General features: G+C 40.1%; 1 protein-coding gene across 6 annotated transcripts in view; it reads right to left on the reverse strand.

The window, feature by feature from the left end:
* Positions 1-20,566, reverse strand: part of SYNE2 (spectrin repeat containing nuclear envelope protein 2) — a 582,128-nt gene that overhangs the window by 202,806 nt on the left and 358,756 nt on the right. For all 6 annotated transcript variants that reach the window (XM_073609718.1, XM_073609721.1, XM_073609720.1 and 3 more), the window contains 3 exons: positions 19,747-19,818; positions 15,068-15,175; positions 6-188 (listed from right to left, as the gene is read on the reverse strand). In XM_073609718.1, coding sequence (XP_073465819.1) covers positions 6-188; positions 15,068-15,175; positions 19,747-19,818 — 363 coding nt within the window. The remainder of the gene's footprint in view (positions 1-5; positions 189-15,067; positions 15,176-19,746; positions 19,819-20,566) is intronic.

A 20,566-nucleotide genomic window follows, 5' to 3' on the forward strand; every position in this document is an offset into this window, starting at 1 on the left:
CTTACCTGAAAGTCTACAAGCTTCTGTTCTAAACTCTGTCGCATATCTGGCTCTTGTGTGCTCTCTGCTAATGACAGGTTTACTCTTTGAAGCCAGAGCTCCACCTCTGTTACTTTTCCCTGACAATCATGCAGGATCATCTCCGGCTTCACACTGCACGACTCCGTGGCGGCATTTTCCAGCTGTTCCTGAAAGAAAGCATACAGCAGGTGCATAAGAAAAGGAGAGTCACCAAGAGAAGACAAGCACCAATTCAAGAGAATGAGACATTGTGAACACACAGCAGAGCAGAACGAGCAAATTATTCCCAGGTGTAGACAGGAAGAAAATAAAACAAACCATGTGATCGAATGTCAACAGGTTCCTGGCAGCTAATCTGCATCTGTCTAAGCAATTGTCTTTAGCATACAAAGAGCAAACTGAGCATGGCTGGTCAAAGTTAATGTATACTTTTCTCAGGAATTTTTAGATATATAGTACATGTAAAGGAGACTAGCGTCACTCCAAGACTATTATCAAGGTACTTTATTGTTTTAAGAAGCGTATTTTCCTGAACATAGGTTGTAATTATAAAGCAGCCATGCTTACTCATTACATTCTCAGACTCTGTTTTCTATTTTGCAGTGCTACACAGATGTTGGGCTGTTCCTTTTCACAATGCAAGTCAAGTGAGTCAGCTGACTCATTGAAAATAAAAGTAACTATTAAAAGAAAAGTATTTTTTTTTTTTTTTATTGTAAACCTTACCTTGTTGAATGCAGCATCATGATGCTGCATCTGTCCCCCGGCGCTTCTAACACTGAGAATCGAAGGAGAAGTGCAGTCAAACAAGCTTTGGCTGTACTTCTCCTTTAAGGTTGATTTAGGAAAGAAAAGTACGCTGTTCACTTTGCAAGAAAAGTTGCATTTGCAAAGGAATTTTCCCCAGAGATGAGCAAATGTGGTAAAATCTTGCTTTGCAAAGAAAAAAAATGCATTTTTGTTTGAACATAGTCTGGTTGAAAAAAAAAAAAAAAGACATGTGCATCTAGTTCAACCAACGACATAATTGGATAATAAATGTCAGCAGAGCTTCACCTAATTCATTAGGCATGGGAGAAAATTTCCTTTAAGGCCGGGTTCATATATGTGCAAATTGGATGCGGGTTTCCCTGCATCCAATTCACATGACATGCAAGTTTGACCGGCTCTCAATGGAGGCGGTTCACACAGGTCAGGTGTGGCCGTCATCCACATTCCAAAAGGGTCCTGTGCATGTTTGGGTCCCGTTGAGTTGCGAATTCAGGCAAAAATTCTGACTTGATTCGCACCTGAACCGATAAACAGACACGCACCAGACCCCATGCTGGGAACCACGGCTGCACATATGTAAACCTGGCCTCAAAATGCAACTTTCCTTACAAAGTAATGTGTATTTGCCTTTAGTAAATCAACTTAATTGTGTGGCAGATATATTAACATTTATCAAGAGAGAGATGCATTGATTGATAGTTCTAGTTCGACCTTTCTTCAGCCTTTTACCCCAGAGGAATCCTTGAAATATTTTCAAGTCTTGGGGAACCCCTGCTGAAGTCAATTCATTGAAGATCAGTGGGAAAAGTGTCCCTTACACTGGTGGCCAATGGGAAGAATGTTCCAACAGTGGTGTTGAGAATTCTACCTTTACGGACAGCTAAAAAGATCATTGGTGTTATGCAGCTGGCTCTGCCAAGTGGTGTAGACCCCGGAATTATGCAGACACCATCAGATGGGAAGTTAATCAACCACAGCAACCTCTGCAAGGAACCCTGGTTAAGAATGGCTGCTCTAGTGTAATTGTATAACTAAACCAATTGTGTTAACCAAACTTTGTAAATGTAAACTTATAAATCAGGGAAATACGATAAAAAGTTTTAAATTCTTCATAACTGTGACTAAAGTATGCATTCACTAAAAACATGGTTGATAGTCAATAAGCAGGGAGACTGAATGAAGATGAGTCAGAGTGCTCCTATTAGCGGTCAATCAACAAGTCTTTATATTTAGTACAGGATTTACCCCTTGTTAAAGGGTGCTTCCAGATACCGATAAGCTCCTCGTCCGCAGACCTCGACAACCAACAGCCAGGGATTTTGGGAAGATCCCCTTGTCCTCATTAACATGGGGACAAGGTGCTTTGGGGTGGGGGAGCAGGGCCCCTCTGCCCCGAAGCACCACCCCTCATGTTGAGGGCATGTGGCCTGGTACGGTTCAGGAGGGCAGGAGGGGGGGGTGCTCGCTTGTCCCCACCCCCTTTTCTGACCTGCCGGGCTGTGTGCTCGGATAAGGGTCTGGAATGGATTTTGGGGGGACCCCACGCTGTGTTTTCGGCGTAGGGGTTCCCCTTAAAATCCATGCCAGACCGAAGAGCCTGGTATGCTCTTGGAGGAAGAACCCATGTCGGTTTTTTTACATTGTGTGTGGAGTTCCCCCTAAAGATTCATACCAGACACCGTGCCTGGTATTGTCGGGGATCAAAGTCAGATCCCTGTTCATTGAAGTCGGACTTCAAGTCGCAGGGCAAAGTCGGATCCACAGTAGTAAGACTGTCTTATCAAAATTGTGGCCACGAAATCGCGGAAAAATCTCGCGACTTTGAAGTCGCACAAGTGTGAAAGGGGCCTTATAGAGTTTCCCCTCACTATCACGGTGACAATGGTTTCACCAAACAGCAAGAGATAATCTCCAACAGCAACATAAACAGAAATATTTTTTAGTACAATAGGGGAAAGTTAGAACCTCTGTAAGCATGTATGTGTTGCAGATTTCCCCTCACTTCCTGTCTCTGGTAAAACTGTTGTTATCCGTACAGTAACTGAAGGGAAGTCTCTATAAAAGGGCCCATAATAGTACTAAGCCCAAAAGAATGTAATACTTGTCTACTCAATCCAAAACTAAGCGATATACCCACCATAAACTGTGCTGTATATCTAAAGACACTTTTTGTATAGCAGAGGAAGACTAGAACCCCTGTTGTACAACTAGCCTGTCAAATTTTTTACATGAGATTAATGTGGCTAAAGCCGCTAGCACTATTCATTGTGTTCTGCCGGCTAGAAAGGCTCCCCACTGGCAGAACACAATAGCGCTGCAGGAGGGATTCCCCCATCAACACTGACTGTGTTGTTGGGGAAATCGTGGTGGAAGGAAAGTAAAATCTAATCATCTATGGCTTGCTTAAGTGATTCGTTCCCATTCCTCCATTTGCAAACTAAATCTAAGCTTCACACCTGCATTAAATTGTATATAAAAAAAAAAGTTTGAAAACTCAAATTTCATATTTCCTTTAAAATGTACCCAATAACTCAGCACAGTGACTTCTATTGTCGGTATTACAAATACTTACAAATGTCGCTTACTGTTGATGGTCAGGCCAGAACAGAATGTAACAATAACCGGCTAGACTGGGTTGTAACTAACGGCCAACATAGAGGATGAAGGCAGGAAAGCCCAGACTGTTCTCTGTTTTAGTTCATTTTATAATCCAGATACTATAAAAGACTGCTCTGCGTTTATCGATTCTCTAAACTGGATTGCCAAGCACCTGCCTGCACTCATAAGAAAAGGCGGAAACACAATATAGACTATGTAAACTGAAATCTTACAACCAGCAGCTCCCGGATATAGCAGTGAAAAGTATGCAGTGTTCTACACAGTTGTGAGACTGGGCAGAGCTGCATACACTAATAATGATTAACTAGCGAACATGCTGATACTCAAACATGCTCAGTATACTCGGTTAAGCAGAGTGATCTTGCATTTTTATGAAACCGATTACATTATCTGTCTCATCATCATATTGCACTGGAAGGCACTTTGCATTGGGTGGGTGAAATCTGGGGAGGTGCGTCTATAAAACGATTAACAAGAACCATAATCTGTTGTTGTAACCGTTTAACTGCCCTGATGTCACTGGTCTCAGCTTAAAAGGGAATGTATAAAGATTTTGTACATATCTTCTTTCTTGTATTACCATGATGAAGATTGGAAATAAAACTACATTTTTTCATCAGGGAATGATGAAATATTAAAGATGAATGGTATGTATTCCTGTCTTCAGCCAGCAGATGGAGCTTTGGGGGCCTTTTTCGCATATTTTCCTATTTCTTACTGTTATAGAAAGCCTGTTGATAGCTAATCGCAATAGCTCAAGCTGAAATGTAAATTCAGAGCTGAAACTCCTCCACCTTCACTTCCTCTCCCAACCCCCCCCCCACCACCACCATTTGTGGGTCAGTTCTACAGTGGGATTGGTAGGCTTGGAGATATCTGGAGTACAAGGTAGCAGTGATCTCAAATGGACATCCTCTGTAGGCTCTGTCAGTGTAAAAGGCTCTTGGCTAAATAGTTTTTGCTAAATTGTCACCATATTTCCTTACAGAGGGACAGGTAAGCTAGGAGGATATGAAGAAAGGGATATGGGAGGGATGGGAGGGGTGGGGGAGGTGTAAACTGACTGCAGGATTCTTCTGGATAGCATCAACTTCTTCCTGTGTCATGACCTAAAGTCTGTCCAGGAAGTAAGGCAAAACTAATCGAGCAGTGTGTTTAAGCATTCATAAAGACAATGAGGTCAGCGTGTGTACAATAAATGGAAAGCTGTTTTATTTTTGCAAAAGAAGTACATTAATGCTAAATTGGTACATATGGGAGCTGGAATTCAGAAAAAAAAAAGGTGAACTTATGCCCTGTACACACGATCGGAAATTCCACCAGCAAAAGTCGTATGTAAGCTTTTGGTCGGAAATTCCGACCGTGTGTATGCTCCATCGGACTTTGGCTGGCGGAATTTCTGCCAGCAAAAGATTGAGAGCAGGTTCTCTATTTTTCCGGAAATTTCCGATCGTCTGTAGCAATTCCGACGCTCAAAATTCCTACGCATGCTCAGAAACAATTTGACGCATGCTCGGAAGCATTGAACTTCATTTTCTCGGCTTGTCGTAGTGTTGTACGTCACCGCGTTCTTGACGGTCGAAAGTTCAGAGAACTTTTGTGTGACCATTTGTATGCAAGGCAAGCTTGAGCGGAATTCCGTCGGAGAAACCATCCAAGGTTTTTCTGACGGAAATTCCGATCGTGTGTACAGGGCATTAGTCTTTAAGGATGACCAAGTGAAAGCAAAACAACTTAAAAAAAGGAAAGAAAACTAGTGCAACCCCCACATACAAGGCCTGATGAGCTGTAATATATAAGATTAGTATTCTTGCGTTTAGATACATGTTATTGCACATCTGTTGCTTTGCTTTGTTCTACACAGGGAAAGCACAGGCTTGCTTTAAACTACTTTGTTGGAATGAAGGAAAAAGGGGGGGAAACGGTTTTTAATCCCCCCTCCCTCAAGTATCCCCTTAATTTAAAAAATGCAGGAAGGTGTTCTATTGGTCACCTTCCCCTGGTTCACCTAGTATACAGGAAGTTTGGGAAAAGAGTGGGAAGGTGCTTTAGTGGTCACCTTTCCCTGGATAGGTCAGGTGATCTATTTCCCTGGATAGGTCAGGTGATCTATATCCCTGGATAAGTCAGGTGATCTATTTCCCTGGATAGGTCAGGTGATCTATTTCCCTGGATAAGTCAGGTGATCTATTTCCCTGGATAAGTCAGGTGATGGAGAATTTGAAATAAAAAGGGGGTTCTGAGCCCCTGAGTTTCAGTGGCCCCAGTAAGCACAAGCTGTGGTGTTCCCTCCCTATCTGTTGCAGCTAATTATTAGGGGCACTGTCACCTTTGTTAAGGGGGACAGTTTATGAGCCTAGGCCTCTTAAAGTTTTCTATTAGCTTAATGATTTCTGGTTAAAGAATGTTGATGTTACGGTATTTTACCTGATTTTTAAGTATTCTAGCTCGAGCCGTAGTGGCTGAGCTGATGGCAGCTGTTTAAAAAAATTTACAGATATTTATTTATTGTTAAAGCCAATAATAAAGGCCGCAGCCAAATTTTATCCAACAAAAAAGGTGTGTCGTGTTTTCCTTTTATTGTTTAAATTCTGTTGACTGCTGTCCCATTACAACCTTGAGGATGTATTAACATGTGAAACAGTTCTTGGTTATGGTAGGTTCAAAAATAGCTTTCCAGCAGCAAACATGACAGCGTTTATATTTCTACCATGACATGTTAAAAAGAAAAAGAAAAAAAAAAAAAATAGCTTTTTTTTAGATTCAATTACAACAGCACACATACACACAAGCTTAGCTGTTTTGCCATTTCTAATGCTCCAACCTAGGACCATGTCCTGCTACAGAGAAATGACTGTCTATAGGGACTGGAAGTTTCTGTAGAGATTATGTTGGTCGTGACATTAGCTATTAATAATAAACCTGCTAGCAATCATGCCGAATCTACCCCTAATAAAAACACCCAAGGTTCATGACTTTAAAGCAAAGAACAATGTGGAAATTGTTATTTGCTGCATGCACAGTATATTATTGCTATCTAGTACTTTATACATTATACTTTTCTTTACTGCCTCATTAAAGTGAGCCTGAACTCAAAAAGTAAAGATTTGCTTTGTTCTATTTGTCTAGAATTCCTGCTAAAATATAGCAGTCCAAATCCTGCGCTCAAGCAATCCTGTAACTTGATCCTAATACTATTAGGTCTGCAGTGTGAGATCATCTCAGGCACTGCTGTCTGCCTGCCAGTCTCTCCAGATTTGGCGATATCATTACTGAGGGGCTCACCGATTTCCTTGCTGCGGAGAAAGCTGTACCTGAGAACCTGCAATGCAAGGACCTCCATGCCTCTTCTTTTTTTTTGTGGCTCAATGATTTATGAACCTCTACTGTTTGAAAATGTCTTCATCAGTCATGAGATCAGGGGGCAGCTCTGAGGTAATAATGCCATGCTCCTCTGCCAAGATGCCCAGCTCCACCCAGAGACACAGTACAGAATAAAACATTAATCAGTAATAAGAAGCTGAATGCAATATTGGTGACAATTCCTTTATCCTCTGCTTGCTTTTTGGGACACAGATTCCACATTTCAGGTTCTCTCTAAAGGCTAGGTTCATCTAGTTTTTTTGCTGAAAAATAGATGAGCCGAGGGATCGTAAAATGTGGTCGCCTATATACAACTCTTAAATATCTTTCTGCGCAAAAAAAAAAAAAAAATCCTTATCAGTTTGTCAAGAACATTTTGACATGCATCTGTACTGTACAATTTAACACCTTATTGCATTAATAGGAAAAGCCATTTCACAAAACATTTTTTTTTCTAACATGAGATGCTAATTTTCCTCAGGTTATTTTTTTTTCAGTAATATCAGGTAATCTTTCATGTTCTTGAATTTTGCTGCAATGACTTACTATTTTTTCTGTTCCTCACAATGTCAAAGTGTAAGTTTATTTAAAGGCTAACTTCACCTTTGTAATAAAATGCACTATAAAGATAATTACCTGCAGCACCACACAATCAGAGTATAGCAATTATATAAAAAGCGCAAAAAAACATCAATCCTAAAGTATAAAAGTATGTATAAAAGTGCATAAAGTGCCAATAACGTGTAAAAAAGTCCTGTATAGTCCAAAAAACATATGTATTATAATTCCCCCAGTGACAACTCATATTGTTGCCAGACTCTTGCCAGTGTAAAGAAGCACCAACCACCACCTCATGAAATAAACACTCACCAGAAAGCGTGCTACAAAATGTGTAGCAAGCTTAGCATTCCATCATAAGTATAATAATAAAACGTACTATGCAGTCACAGGGCCCTAATACTTTTAAAAATTGGGGTTCAGTTAAAGTGATATACTTGTAGTCCCATCCATCATGAGACTACAAGTATATCATTACCTACAGCATTGCTGAAAAACTAGTATAGTAAAGCCTTGCATTGTGAGCATAATTTGTTCCAGAAACATGCATGTAATCCAAAGCAGAAGAAGGGAAGACCCTCACCATGCCAACATCCAAAATATATATATAGGGATTGAACAAGTAAAAAAATTGGTGGACTTTGGGCACATAATGAGAGGGAGAATCAATAAAAAGGTATACATTTTATTACAGCATAATTAAAAAGCAAACACATAAACAACACCCTGTATAGACACAGTTACCAGTAACCCAATAATGCAGTTACAGAGGGCTGGATCTAAGGTACAAAAATTGATTTGATAATGTATCAAAGTGAAAGAAGAATTTCTGATCCAGTAATGCCTCCAAAAACTTGCTCGTCTACGCGTTTCACTAAGATATTAGCTTCCTCAAGACAGATACTGGGTAGGTGTTGGTAAACCTGTGGCTCAGGGTATGGGAAAACCTCACAAAACTACTGGAAAGACGACATTTCGAGTTTCATATGTATGTGTGTAGTAATACCCACATATCATGTGGTCTATGGTAGGTACCACTGATATATAACAATCATGTAGAAATATTATAATATAGATCACACATAGAGGTAAGTGGTCATAGATTCCCACTATAAATGTTTTCAACACAGTATCAATATTGCCAAGAAATAGCCCATAGGTACAAAGCCAATGTATTAAATGGGTGAGTACACAATCCCCTCAAGTACAGAGACCAATGGCATGTCTGAATATGTAAATACACTACACCAGTGTGTGCGGCTTTCCTCTCTGTGTGAAGAGGAAAGCCGCACACACTGGTGCAGTGTCGAAGGGGGCACATTTTCCCCTGCTTATGCGGCAACACTGGTTTGAGCCCTAACAAAAGGTCTCCCCCTGTGGGATAAGTGCATTAGTTACATATTTAGACATACCATTGGTCTCTATACTTGAGGGGATTGTGTACTTACCCATTTAATACATTGGCTTTGTACCTATGGGCTATTTTTTGGTACTATTGATACTGTGTTGAAAACATTTATAGTGGGAATCTGTGACCACTTACCTCTATGTGCGATCTATATTCTAATATTTCTACATGATTGTTATATATCAGTGGTACCTACCATAGACCACATGATATGTGGGTATTACTACACACATACATATGCAACTTGAAATGTCGTCTTTCCGGTAGTTTTGTGAGGTTTTCCCATACCCTGAGCCACAAGTTCACCGGCACCTACCCAGTATCTGTCCTGAGGAAGCTAATATCTTAGTGAAATGCGTAGACGAGCAAGTTCTTGGAGGCATTACTGGATCAGAAATTCTTCTCCCACTTTGATACATTATCAAATCAATTTTTGTACCTTAGATCCAGCCCTCTGTAACTGCATTATTGGGTAACTGGTAACAGTGTCTATACAGGGTGTTTTTTATATGTTGTTTATGATTTTTAATTATGCTGTAATAAAATGTATTCCTTTTTTTGATTCTCCCTCTCATTATGTGCCCACAAAGTCCACCAATTTTTTGACTTGTTCAATCCTTATATGTAATCTAAAGGGCTCGTATATCAAAGCAAATCTCCCCATAAGAAATAATGGAAACTCAAATTATTGGATCCACAACCATTTATTCATAAGTCCTTTAGTTTATAGTCCATATAAAAAAAAAAAAAAAAAGATTATAGCAATGTGACCAGGTTGTGTAACCATAAAATGTCATCAACAAATGGCAGCCTCCCCAGGGGGATTAGAAGCAAAATCCAGCAGGAGGTACAGAGTATAAAAGAGAAGAGAAGCGCCTCTAAGTGTAGCAATATGTTGCTAAATGTTGTACTTTCATTAAATGTAACCATATTGCTACACTTTGAGGCGCCTCTCTTTTTTATACTCAGTTGTGACATGATGCTACTTGTATATAAAGACATCGCTTGTATATCAAGTCAAAATGTATTAAAAAATGTTGCTTGTCTTGCAAAACGCTCTCAAACCAAGTTACTCTCAAACCAAAGTTTTACTGTACCAGTCTGCCTGCGATTTGGGACACCCCATACATTGGGCACAATCTCATCTTCAATTGAACAAGCATTCTCCCTCCTTCAGGACCTGTGCATGTTCACGGCTTCCCGTCTCTGCAGATGTTGAGCGCAACTGCGACAGGGAAGGAAGAGCACGCATGCACAAGACTTGAAAGAGAAAAAGTCCTCACTCCAGTGATGCTGGGAGTGCACCCAATGTACAGGGTGTCCCAGATCACAGGCAGGGTGGCACGGATCACTCCTAAATTTAGTTAGACTGTGGGTAAGCCACAATGGGTCTAAAAAGGTATAGCATTTAAATTAAATTCCAAATATAAAAGTTGCACCCTGTTTTTAAAGGTACTGGGGCCCCACTCTGCATTTTATTACAGAGGTGAACTTGGCCTTTAAATAAACCTCCATGTTGACATTTTGAGGAACAAAAAAAATAATAATGTATTGTGGCAAAACTCAACATAAAAAAGATTCCCTGATTTACTGAAACGAAAAAAAAAGAAACAAAAAACAAGTAAAAAAAAAAAAAAAAAAACTGAAGAGGAAAATTAGCATCTCATGATAGAAAAAAAAAGTGTTTTGTGAAATAGCGTTCCCTATTAACGCAATAAGAAGGCATTAAATTGTACAGTACAGATACAGGTCAAAATGATCTTGCTAAACTGATGAGGATTTTTTTTTTGCACAGAAAGATTTTTAAGAGTTGCCTGTATGCGATCACACTTTGCTATCCCTCGGTTCATCTATTTTTTAGCAGAAACCGAGATGAAGTATCCTTATCACTGTTCTCAAATGATCTTGTTAGCACATCCACCTCCACGGGGAGAGAAAGAAAAATTCTGTTACCCATGTCAAGATGTCTTTGTTGTCAATGTTTGGCGCTCAGTGGGAACAAAGCAAGCAACGGCTTTTAGCTCCTATGTATTTGGTAAACTCTTCTGTTTACATCAAATTGGGAACTAAATGTACCTACCTGGAAGTGAGTAATTTTGTTAACTCTTCTCCTGCCAAGCAGGTGAACAAATTTAGGGGAGCCTGTGTTGATAGAGCTGTAGGTGGACACTGCAGACCTGCTCCAGAAATCCCTCATTTACTTGCCGTTTCTGGCTTCAACATTTCCTAGGTTACTTAAAGCATGCAATATGCGAGTTCGAACAGGTTACCTTTAATTTGTACACCTCTAATTGCTCTGCACATGTTCCTAAATAGAATAAAACGCAAAAACAAAAATGTAGTATGTTGCAGCATACAAGTCCTAGTATATGGTAGCTGCATTTTTAGGCTTCCCTTTCAGGATGTTTTCCTTTACTTTTACTTGATGATCCTGACAGTTAAATACTTTCTGCCCTAGGGTGACCATGCTCATTCATTGCACTGTGGAGGAGCAGTGTTGCCAGTCTAGGACAGAACTTCAGAAACCTCCCGATCTCCTCCTCACTAAAACATATCTTTGTCCAAGCGCCTGCATGATCTCTACGTGCCTACTTGGTTCCAACTTACAGGCCACAATGTTATCCCTCACCCTATGGTTTTTGCTCCGCAAGCCCTGATTAAGTGGAAGTATTGAGTCCCCAAAATGTGTTGGCTGTTGTTGAGTAATAAAATCTTTAATGGACTGTATTAACTAGTGTGGTGCCCCTATTTTTTCGATTTTTAAAGTAATCTTCTTTGAGGATCTAGCAGGACACCACCAAAAGTTTGGCAGCAGCCTCCAGGACTTCATAGAACATTACAACAAATCACCACAAGGTTCAGCACTTCTTTACTACAAAAAAAACAAAACACAACATAAGAGGGAAGTGTTCTGTATTCCACAGAGAACAATGTAACTGATAATGCAGCACAAGCAGAGAGCACAGGAAGTTATTAACTGAAAAGTCTTCTGACAGGATTAACAGGTATTTTTTGAACAGACATTAGAAAACGCTTTTAATGGTATATTTAAAGTGTTACTAAACCCACAACAGTGAAATCAGTCTGTATATGCAGTAAAGCATGCTTGTTTTACTCAGTGTGGAACCTAAGGGGTTAACCCTCTGCATTGTGTAAAAAGGTCATTTGATCCTGTCTTCTCTGATCCTCTCCTTCTTCCTAAGTTCCCAATCCATCTGCTGATAGTACAGAGCCTTGGGAGTCACTCTGCACATGTTCAGCTTAGTGTGTATTGCTAGAGAGTTTTTTTTTTTTTCTTCAGAAGGGGCATGAGATCAGCACAGGGCCAATCAGCACTGTCCAGACAGAGGGTCAGGGGTCCTGCAGCCTCATAGGACAGTCAGAAGAGAATGAAAATTTCTCCTACAAGCGTTAACCAGACACTGATAGAAGTTACAAGACTGCTATATACTGCTGATGAGAAAAGGTATTTAGCGGTTTATATTTACTAAAATAATTGCATTTCCATGTTCTGTGTACTGTGGGAGACCAGATATAGTGGATGCAGGGGTCTGGGTTTAGCAACACTTTAACAGTCCAAAAAGAGAATACATAAGAAAAAAATATTATTAGGGATTAAACTTAAACCCTAGCAGGTACCAAAGTGCCCCATCCCCAAATCAAATGGGAAAAACATATGTTGGACCACAGTTCATTGATTTTATAGCCACAACACCAAATCTGTTAAAAAGTAACACAATGTTTATTAATGGACAATTTAAAATACATTTAAATCACATTTAAAATAAAATGTAGTAGTATCGTGCACCCTTATGTCAGTTATGGTGATGGCCCCTAACTATGGTAAGAGTACACACACTATAGATCAATGATACAAATAAAATTGTCCTGGGTTTGCCACCATACAGTCACAAAAAGCTTGACATGTTTCACCTTTTTCGTTTCCTCAGGAGCAAAGACTGAATTGCTATATAAAGCATCAGCAATAAGGAATCCCAAAAATGGAATGCTACAAGAGCCAGCCCGGCTTCCTGGGCCAAAAAGAATTAATTTAACTGTACATCAGGAATGGGACGTTGCCAATTTAGTCAAATCTATCCCAGTGCACAAGATCTTTCAGGAAGATATCTTAGTATATTAAACAGACGCAATAAATCCTCTGGCTATTATGTAAGGGGCATCAGAGATGCATATTTGTATTAGGAGAATGGCAAACTGGGGATCCGTAAGTGGACACATGTGATGCAAAAGTACAAGCCCAAGTTCACTCCTCCATACACTTGTGCAGTATAGGGGATACCCGGGATCCCCCAGCTGAGTCTGAATTGGGGGAACTTGGGACTCCAGCTTGGGGATCCTGAATATTAAAGAAGATCTCCCTTACCCCCACCTTATGCTTGGGCCAATTCCCAAACACCCTTCCATCTAACATGAATTTGAAACCAACATTTTTTTCAAAAAAATGGAGAAGAGTCAGAACCTCTGCCAAGTGAAGGACTCATTTACAATAGTAGTTCAACCACTTTCCATTAGCTGGAAAGACAGTAGCAGGAGCGGTATACATGCTTGGCTTTGTACTCGAGGCAGAAATTATACCACTTGTCATGTTCGACAGGCATTACATAAACAATGTATGTGTTCATTTGTGGTGCACCAAATAAAGTCTAAAAAACATGAAAACAAGACAATTCTTCATGATAGAGCTGTCTCTAATAAATATTTATTCTGTGTCTTCACACAACTGCTATGTGCTCCCAGAACTCTCACCTTAATTAATATCCACCCTCAGAAATATGGGAATATCCAGCCTTCAGGCTCCAAATTACATGAAATAATCTATCGCCACAGGTTCCTCTTCAAGGTGTGTTAACAGCTTCCTGAGACACATAGTAATACCGACATCTGGGCTCCACAATGCCAGGCATCAAACTTCTACCATATCACTATAAGCTCCAGTTATCCTAACAAAGAAGGCAACAGCAAGCCATGCACTCACATCTGTAGACCAAAGGGGGCCCTAACGGTTTTAAGGTGATAGTTCTGGGAGCACATAGCAGCTGTGTGAAGGCACAGAATGAATATTTTTTAGAGACAGCTCTATCACGAAAAATGTGTTGATTCCATGTTTTTTGGACTTTATTTGGTGCACCACTATTGCACATATACATTGTTTGTGACAATTTATTACTGCGCAAGATCACCCCCCTTTCTTTGTTTTGAGTATTTGTGTATTGTGAACACTATAGATTTTGCAGCCAGTTTTAGTTATTGATTGTCACGGTTTCACAGGTATCATTTATCACTTCTTCACTTGGTAGCGCAACGGACTTTCACATTTAGGCATTACATAAAGACGTTTACAGGTTTTTAAAACCAGTCTCTTGCTTAGTTCAAACATGTAAAAGAGCACCACTTGTAATAGAAAAGAGTTTACATTCACCTATCCTGCCGCCCATTCCTCCAATCTCTGCTCCCTTGCAAAGCAACACCTAATGTTTGAGATTTCTGAGTGTGTCAAATGTCTGGTCCTCTGCTGCACACTGCAGTTCCTTCTGTTCGCCCCTACATCACTACAAGACAGAGTAGGGGTCAGCACAAGCAACTAGGGCTGCCCATACATTATACAATTTTCTTGTTCAATTTTCCTTAGCTTTAACTATGAAGTGGAAGGGCCTGTCTGATTGGATTATTATTGAAAGTGTTTAGGTTTGACCTCATATTATATGGTTTTGGTAAATCTAAAGGAATATCGTACAAGAAAATTGTATAAAGGTATGGCCAGCCTAAAGCATTCGGTAGAGGACACAGGCGCCAGATACTTCTGAAAGTGTTGCTGTGGCTTCAACTCTTGAAAGGGGCTAAGATTGATGGGACATGTGCTGGGACACGTGAGCATAAACTGTCTTTTGTATGTAGTGCTCTTTTGTGTTTTTTTTTTTTTAATTTATCCAGCAGGTTGCTTTTAAAAAAGCGCAGCATGTATGAATCTACTAGCTAGAGGCATTGGTGACCACACACCAAGGGGTCGATTTATCAGAATTCACACATTTTTCAGATGGAATCCAATTCAAGAGATGTATGAATCTTGGATAAAAGCTGCGTGAATATTGTTTGAAAGCATTTATAAAAAGATCCCTTATTGTGATGTTTCCAATGCCTCCAGCAAACTGGAGTAGAATCAATCATGGTATTATGTGCAATTATTAAAACCTATAAAACAAAATACACACAAATTTAAAAGAAGATGATGTCTCTCACTGGTGTTCCATAGGTGCAGTCACATGTCCCTTTAGGGGAATTGGTTAACAAACAAAGGAATCATTTTACCTGGGTTATTTGATCCAATGTAACAGGAGAAATAAAGTAATTGCTTGCATCTTCTTTAGCCTTCACGTTGAGGTCAACTGCTTCACTGACTGTCACTTTGTCCTCTGCCTGAAAAGTTTTTACATGAGTTGAATTAATGAAGGCTTTGAGAACCCCCTGCAGACTGAACGTACCATTGTAAAATCAGGTGTGAAGAAGACAATCTAAACACCAAGAAACAAGTTTGTCCACATATCATCCCAACTGCTCCTACTAATGATCTGTTGCAGAAAATAGCTTGAACTATATGTCACCCTAGTCAGTCAGGTCCTTCTTGTAGATACTCTAGATCAGTGGTTCTCAACCTGGGGGTCGAATGACTGTTTGCCAGGGGTCACCGAATCCTGGGCTGTTCCTGAAGCCCACACAGCTCTCCCAGCCTTTTTGCAGCAGCCCATCAGGGCTGTCCCTGGAGCCTGTGGCCGCTCAGCTGGGCTGTTCCTGGAGCCCGCGGCCGCCCATTCAGCCTCTTCGTAGCCACCCATTCAGTTCACGGCATGGCTGGGGGGGCAGAGACTAGAGGTCAGCTGACTGGTGAAGAATGTTAAGTGGGCGGGGCTGGAGGAGACCCCATCTCCTGGTTTTGGCATAGGTGCCACTGCTCTGAGACACCTCAAAGTCGGAGACACAGTGAATCCAGAGACACAGTAAGTAACACTACCTGTGATTATAGTTGCCGTTAAAAGTCCCCACTACAGCTCTCAGATCAGCAGATGCCCTTGATCAAGAGCACCTAAGTTGGCTGACCAGAACTCCCCCAGTACTGCCACTCATCCCATTCCCCCCAGCAAGGAGTAAGAGAAGGAATAAAAATAGAAAATGCATGAAAGGGAGAGGAAAAGAGGGGGAGGAACAAAGAAAAAAGGAGAGAAAGAATAAGAGAAAAAACAAGAAAAAAGGCTAGAGGTATGGAGGAAAAAAAGAAAAATAGCATAGAGAGAGATAAAAGGGAAAGAAAGAATAACAAAAGAGAAAGAGTGGTATATCCTAAAATGTATCATAAGGGGTTTTAATACTGTACAAGTGGAAGAGACTCGGGGAGTGTTACATGTCCGTGGGTTAGGGGCACAAATTACTTGTCTTGCCTTGGGTGCTGACAACCCACGCTACGAAAATAATTTTACTATTAGGGATCCCCACAACTTAGGAAATTTTATCAAGGGGTCACGGCACTAGAAAGGTTGAGAACCACTGCTCTAGATTCTCTTATCATGATAAAATGTCATAGATAAAAGTGAATCTATAGCCAAACTTTTTTTTTTCCTTTTGGATGAAATGAGAAATATTTAAGACCTGATCCGCTTTTTATTGCTGTGTACCAGCTAGAAAAACCCACTTTTTTTATTTACCCTGGTGTCATTGTCACTAGGACAAAAATGGATGGACTTATGCACACAGGGCTTAAAAAAAAAATGACGCTTTTACAAGCATTTTTTGGAGGGTTTTTTTTTTGCCTGTAAACGCACCTATGTTAGCCTATGGGGTAGATTTACTAAAACTGGAGCACTCAGAATATGGTGCAGCTCTGCATGGTAGCCAATCAACTTCTAACTTCAGCTTGTTCAATTAGGCTTTGACAATAAAACCTGGAAGCTGACTAGTTTCTATGCAAAGCTGCACCAGATTTTACACCCTCCGGTTTTAGTAAATCTCCCCATGTGTCCATGCACACATATGTATTTACAGGCATAGTAGAAGAGTTCACACACAGAAAAAACAACTGTCACCAAGGCATTCCAGAGGGGAGCTTTTGAGCAGAAAAAACACTTGATGCGCCTAAACTCTAGGTATATTTAGCGCTTGAATGTTCATTCATTCCAATAGCCAGACTGAAATGAATATTCTGATCAATGTAATCCATAAACGCTCATATGCTTGACGTGCCTAAATAGGTGGATTTAGGCGCATTTTTAAAGCGGCTTTTCTCCTGCTAGGAGAAAAGGCTTTCAGGTAAGATGAGCAATCGCTCAGAGTGCATGAGGCCTTAGAGTTCACACGGGAACAAATGGAAAAGGGGAATACCACAATGGGGTGCCTGTTCCAGTTACAACTATCCTACAACTATCCTACTTTAGAGAAATTTCCTCTAAATGTAATCTTAGGGGCAGGAAGCTGGTGGAAATTTTCCATAGGACTCAGGAAAAAAGCAAAAAAACAATTCACAGGCCACAGGTTTTACCCAATCCCTGATTTATCCACTAAATAAAAGTTGTTGGCAATAGATTGACTTTACCCAAATTTGTGGGCTTCTAGTCCTCCAATTGGCTGAATAGGTTTCAAAGCAACACATTTTGGGATCTGCAACCAACAGCTGCAACAGGTATCGAGATACATCCACACTGACTTCAGTGCAACACACAGGGATAAGTAAGATGCAGGAGAAGGCCAAGAATCCTCAAATGCATAAGCATTTTAAAGTGACAGATATAAGGTGAGGGAATATTATGTGGTCTTATATATGCAATAATCAGGGGGGTACTAATAGGATAAGAAACCTAACCAGTAGCTGCCAAAATCAATGGTATTCTCACACTAAATACATTTGAAAGCTATAGGAATGTGGAGCTTACTGAATCTTACATATATTAAAAAGTAAAGTGCATCCAATATCAATCAATGTGCAAAATATACAAATCCACAATATATATAACGTGATTCTAAATCGATTCTGTCACGTTATATTTAGAATCACATTATATATATTGTGGATTTGTATATCTTGCACATTGATTGATTTTGGATGCACTTTACTTTTTAATATATGTAAGATTCAGTAAGCGCCACATTCCTATAGTTTTCCTATAAATGCAACACATTCGCCTATACTCCTGGGCACATGGTAAACATTTTGCCTCAGGTGGTGCTAAAGTTTATGACATGGCCTGGTATGGGGCAAGGTTGGTGACATTAAATTTCCCATTCCGAATCTACTCCAGGGAGTATCATATGTTGTTCTCCAGCCACCACGAGAAGTTTCATCCTCCCTCTGGTTGTGCTATGTGATTTATGATGTCACATCAAGACTAACCAGGAAAGCTGCAGGCCATACAAAGACCATTGGGTATACTTTTCAGAACATTTCCTGCATGCTTTGCTGAAAGCAAAGAATAAAACTACTGCACCAGACAACCCCAAAATGTTACCAATGGGGCAGATAAGTTGACAATATGTTAGGCTTTTGGTTAAAATGCAGTTCTCAAAACAGAGTTCCTTTTGCAGTACAGTATGGAACACTATGAACCTGCAGCTTTCATTGCATTATCATGACACCGCTCTATAGTATCATGGCCGCTTTCTCTAGTATGATATAAACAAACACTCTCTGATAACATTTAGCTCTTTCTTGTAACATGGCAGAACTCTCTGCTAGCACTCTGACCATTCTTTCTGTACCTTCTGCAGGTGTAGGTTTTTTAAATGTTTTACTTTGTTGACAATTATAGTGTCGTGTACTGGCAACTAGGGTGATTGTACCGTTTTTCACACAAAACAGTCTGTACAATACACATGAACAGCTATAGAAGAAATATTGGAAGGGGAGCTTGCTAGAATCCTGCCTTAAGCAGCTTAGGGGCTAGCCAATCTTCCCCCTTCTATGGACCACAACTTTGTAAATCTGTGTAGAGTTGCATTCTTTCATGCTGTATAAACATATTAATGGTTTGCTTTATAGTAGACATAAAAACGAAGTGGAAAACATTATGTTTATGAAATGCAGCACGTCAACAAACAAATGTCACGTTTTATGGGGGGGGGGGGTCCTGTAGTAATATAAAACGAAAGAAGAGGCAGCACTCCAACATACACAATCTGGCTTCTTTATTGATGAAATCGTGTAGATAAAAGAAGTAAATCTTACTGTCCTGGAGCTGTGTGTGTCTTTTGTGATTTTATCTACATGATTTCATCAATAAAGAAGCCATTTTTGTATGTTGGAGTGCTGCCACTTCTGTTTTCCATTCCTATTGATTGTGGCTGTGGACCAGGCCACCCAGGCACATTTGGCATTTTGGATCTTTTACAGGTTGGCCTTGGAGCAGTGTGTATCCTACTTTCCTTTTCCCTGTTTTCTTTCCATAAAATTCCTTTTTCTTTTTTACCCTCTCTCACATCTCAGTGCTGCTAATCTACCCCAACCTCTTTCAGCTATTTCTATCTACAGACACCCCTTTGTCCGCTACACATCATTGTTCTGTAGCGGCTTTAGATAGTGAAAACAGGCGACCACATTTAAACAATGTGTGTCAATATGGCCACTTGCAGTTTCCACCAGTTGGGAGGTATGACAGAAGATAATCCAGTGGCAGGCTTGGGAAAAAGAGGTCACCCCATAACAGGAAGTGACTGAACAAGGATCTTTATGGAAGGATCACCAGGCATTATTTTAATGTAAGCTGCAGGGTTAAGATTGATAACTGCTGGAGTACATTAACAATCAAAGCCCATATGAGATTGTATTAATTTGGTTTAGATGAAGTTTAAAGCCCTACACCTTACTTGTGGCTTCCATAAAATGGATACGTTCCAATCAAATACCTTCATGTAAATCACCAACGCATAACCTCCAGTGTGGCAGCTGTCCCATGAGATAACTGATACTACTAACCAAAATCTGCTTCTAGCTACAATATATTTTGTACCTCGGTAGTTAGTGAAGATTCCTCCACCTCCTCAGCTAGTGATGGCAAATTGCAGGGATCATTCCAGTGCATCTAAATGAAACAGAGGCATACAGTATATAATGTTGTCAAACATAGATGTGGTTTCCAAAAGAGCAAGCTAAAAGTATCATGTGTATAGCAACCAACCAGAAATTATCTTATTTCTGACAGCTCTAATCTGATAAAAGGTGGTATTTGACAGGTTGCTTTACAAAGCTACCCATTTCTTCTTTTTAAATTCTAATGAATCTGTATAAATGTTTGCATTCAAGGGAGATTGATCCTCTTCAAGGAAAGCTCCACCTAGTGACATTCACTGAACTGGGTACATCAGTTAAGTAAAAAAAAAAAAAATCAATAGAAACTGCTTTTGTTACTTTTTGAAAAATATAAACTTGACACTTGCCCTGAGCCCACCAGTTAACTGGATGAAAACTTGATTAGGCCTGTCAGTTGGATCTCCCTAGAGCCCTTGAGAGACATATTTTGTGCATTTTGACATATGGTTCTCGACAGATGCAAAGGCTGGAATTAAAATGGTGGGCTTGCAAATTTTACCGATTTCCTGGGTCCCTTTTTAATGAGGTGAAGTGATGGAGAGCTGGACCTCAGTATAGGGGAATATTCTAATTTAGTGTACCAGTTCTTTATAAGCCAGCAATTAAGTGAACGAAGTGCCATGACTTACACTTGGTGCAACGTCTCTGAGTCTGTAGAAAAAAAGTGCTAAGATATCGTTAACAGGCCAAAAAAAGTTTTTCTTTGTCACAGTAGACCACTAAAAAACAGCCAACGCATT

This window comes from Aquarana catesbeiana, linkage group LG13 (assembly GCF_042186555.1).
Source record: "Aquarana catesbeiana isolate 2022-GZ linkage group LG13, ASM4218655v1, whole genome shotgun sequence".
Classification (NCBI taxonomy): Eukaryota; Metazoa; Chordata; class Amphibia; order Anura; family Ranidae; genus Aquarana; species Aquarana catesbeiana.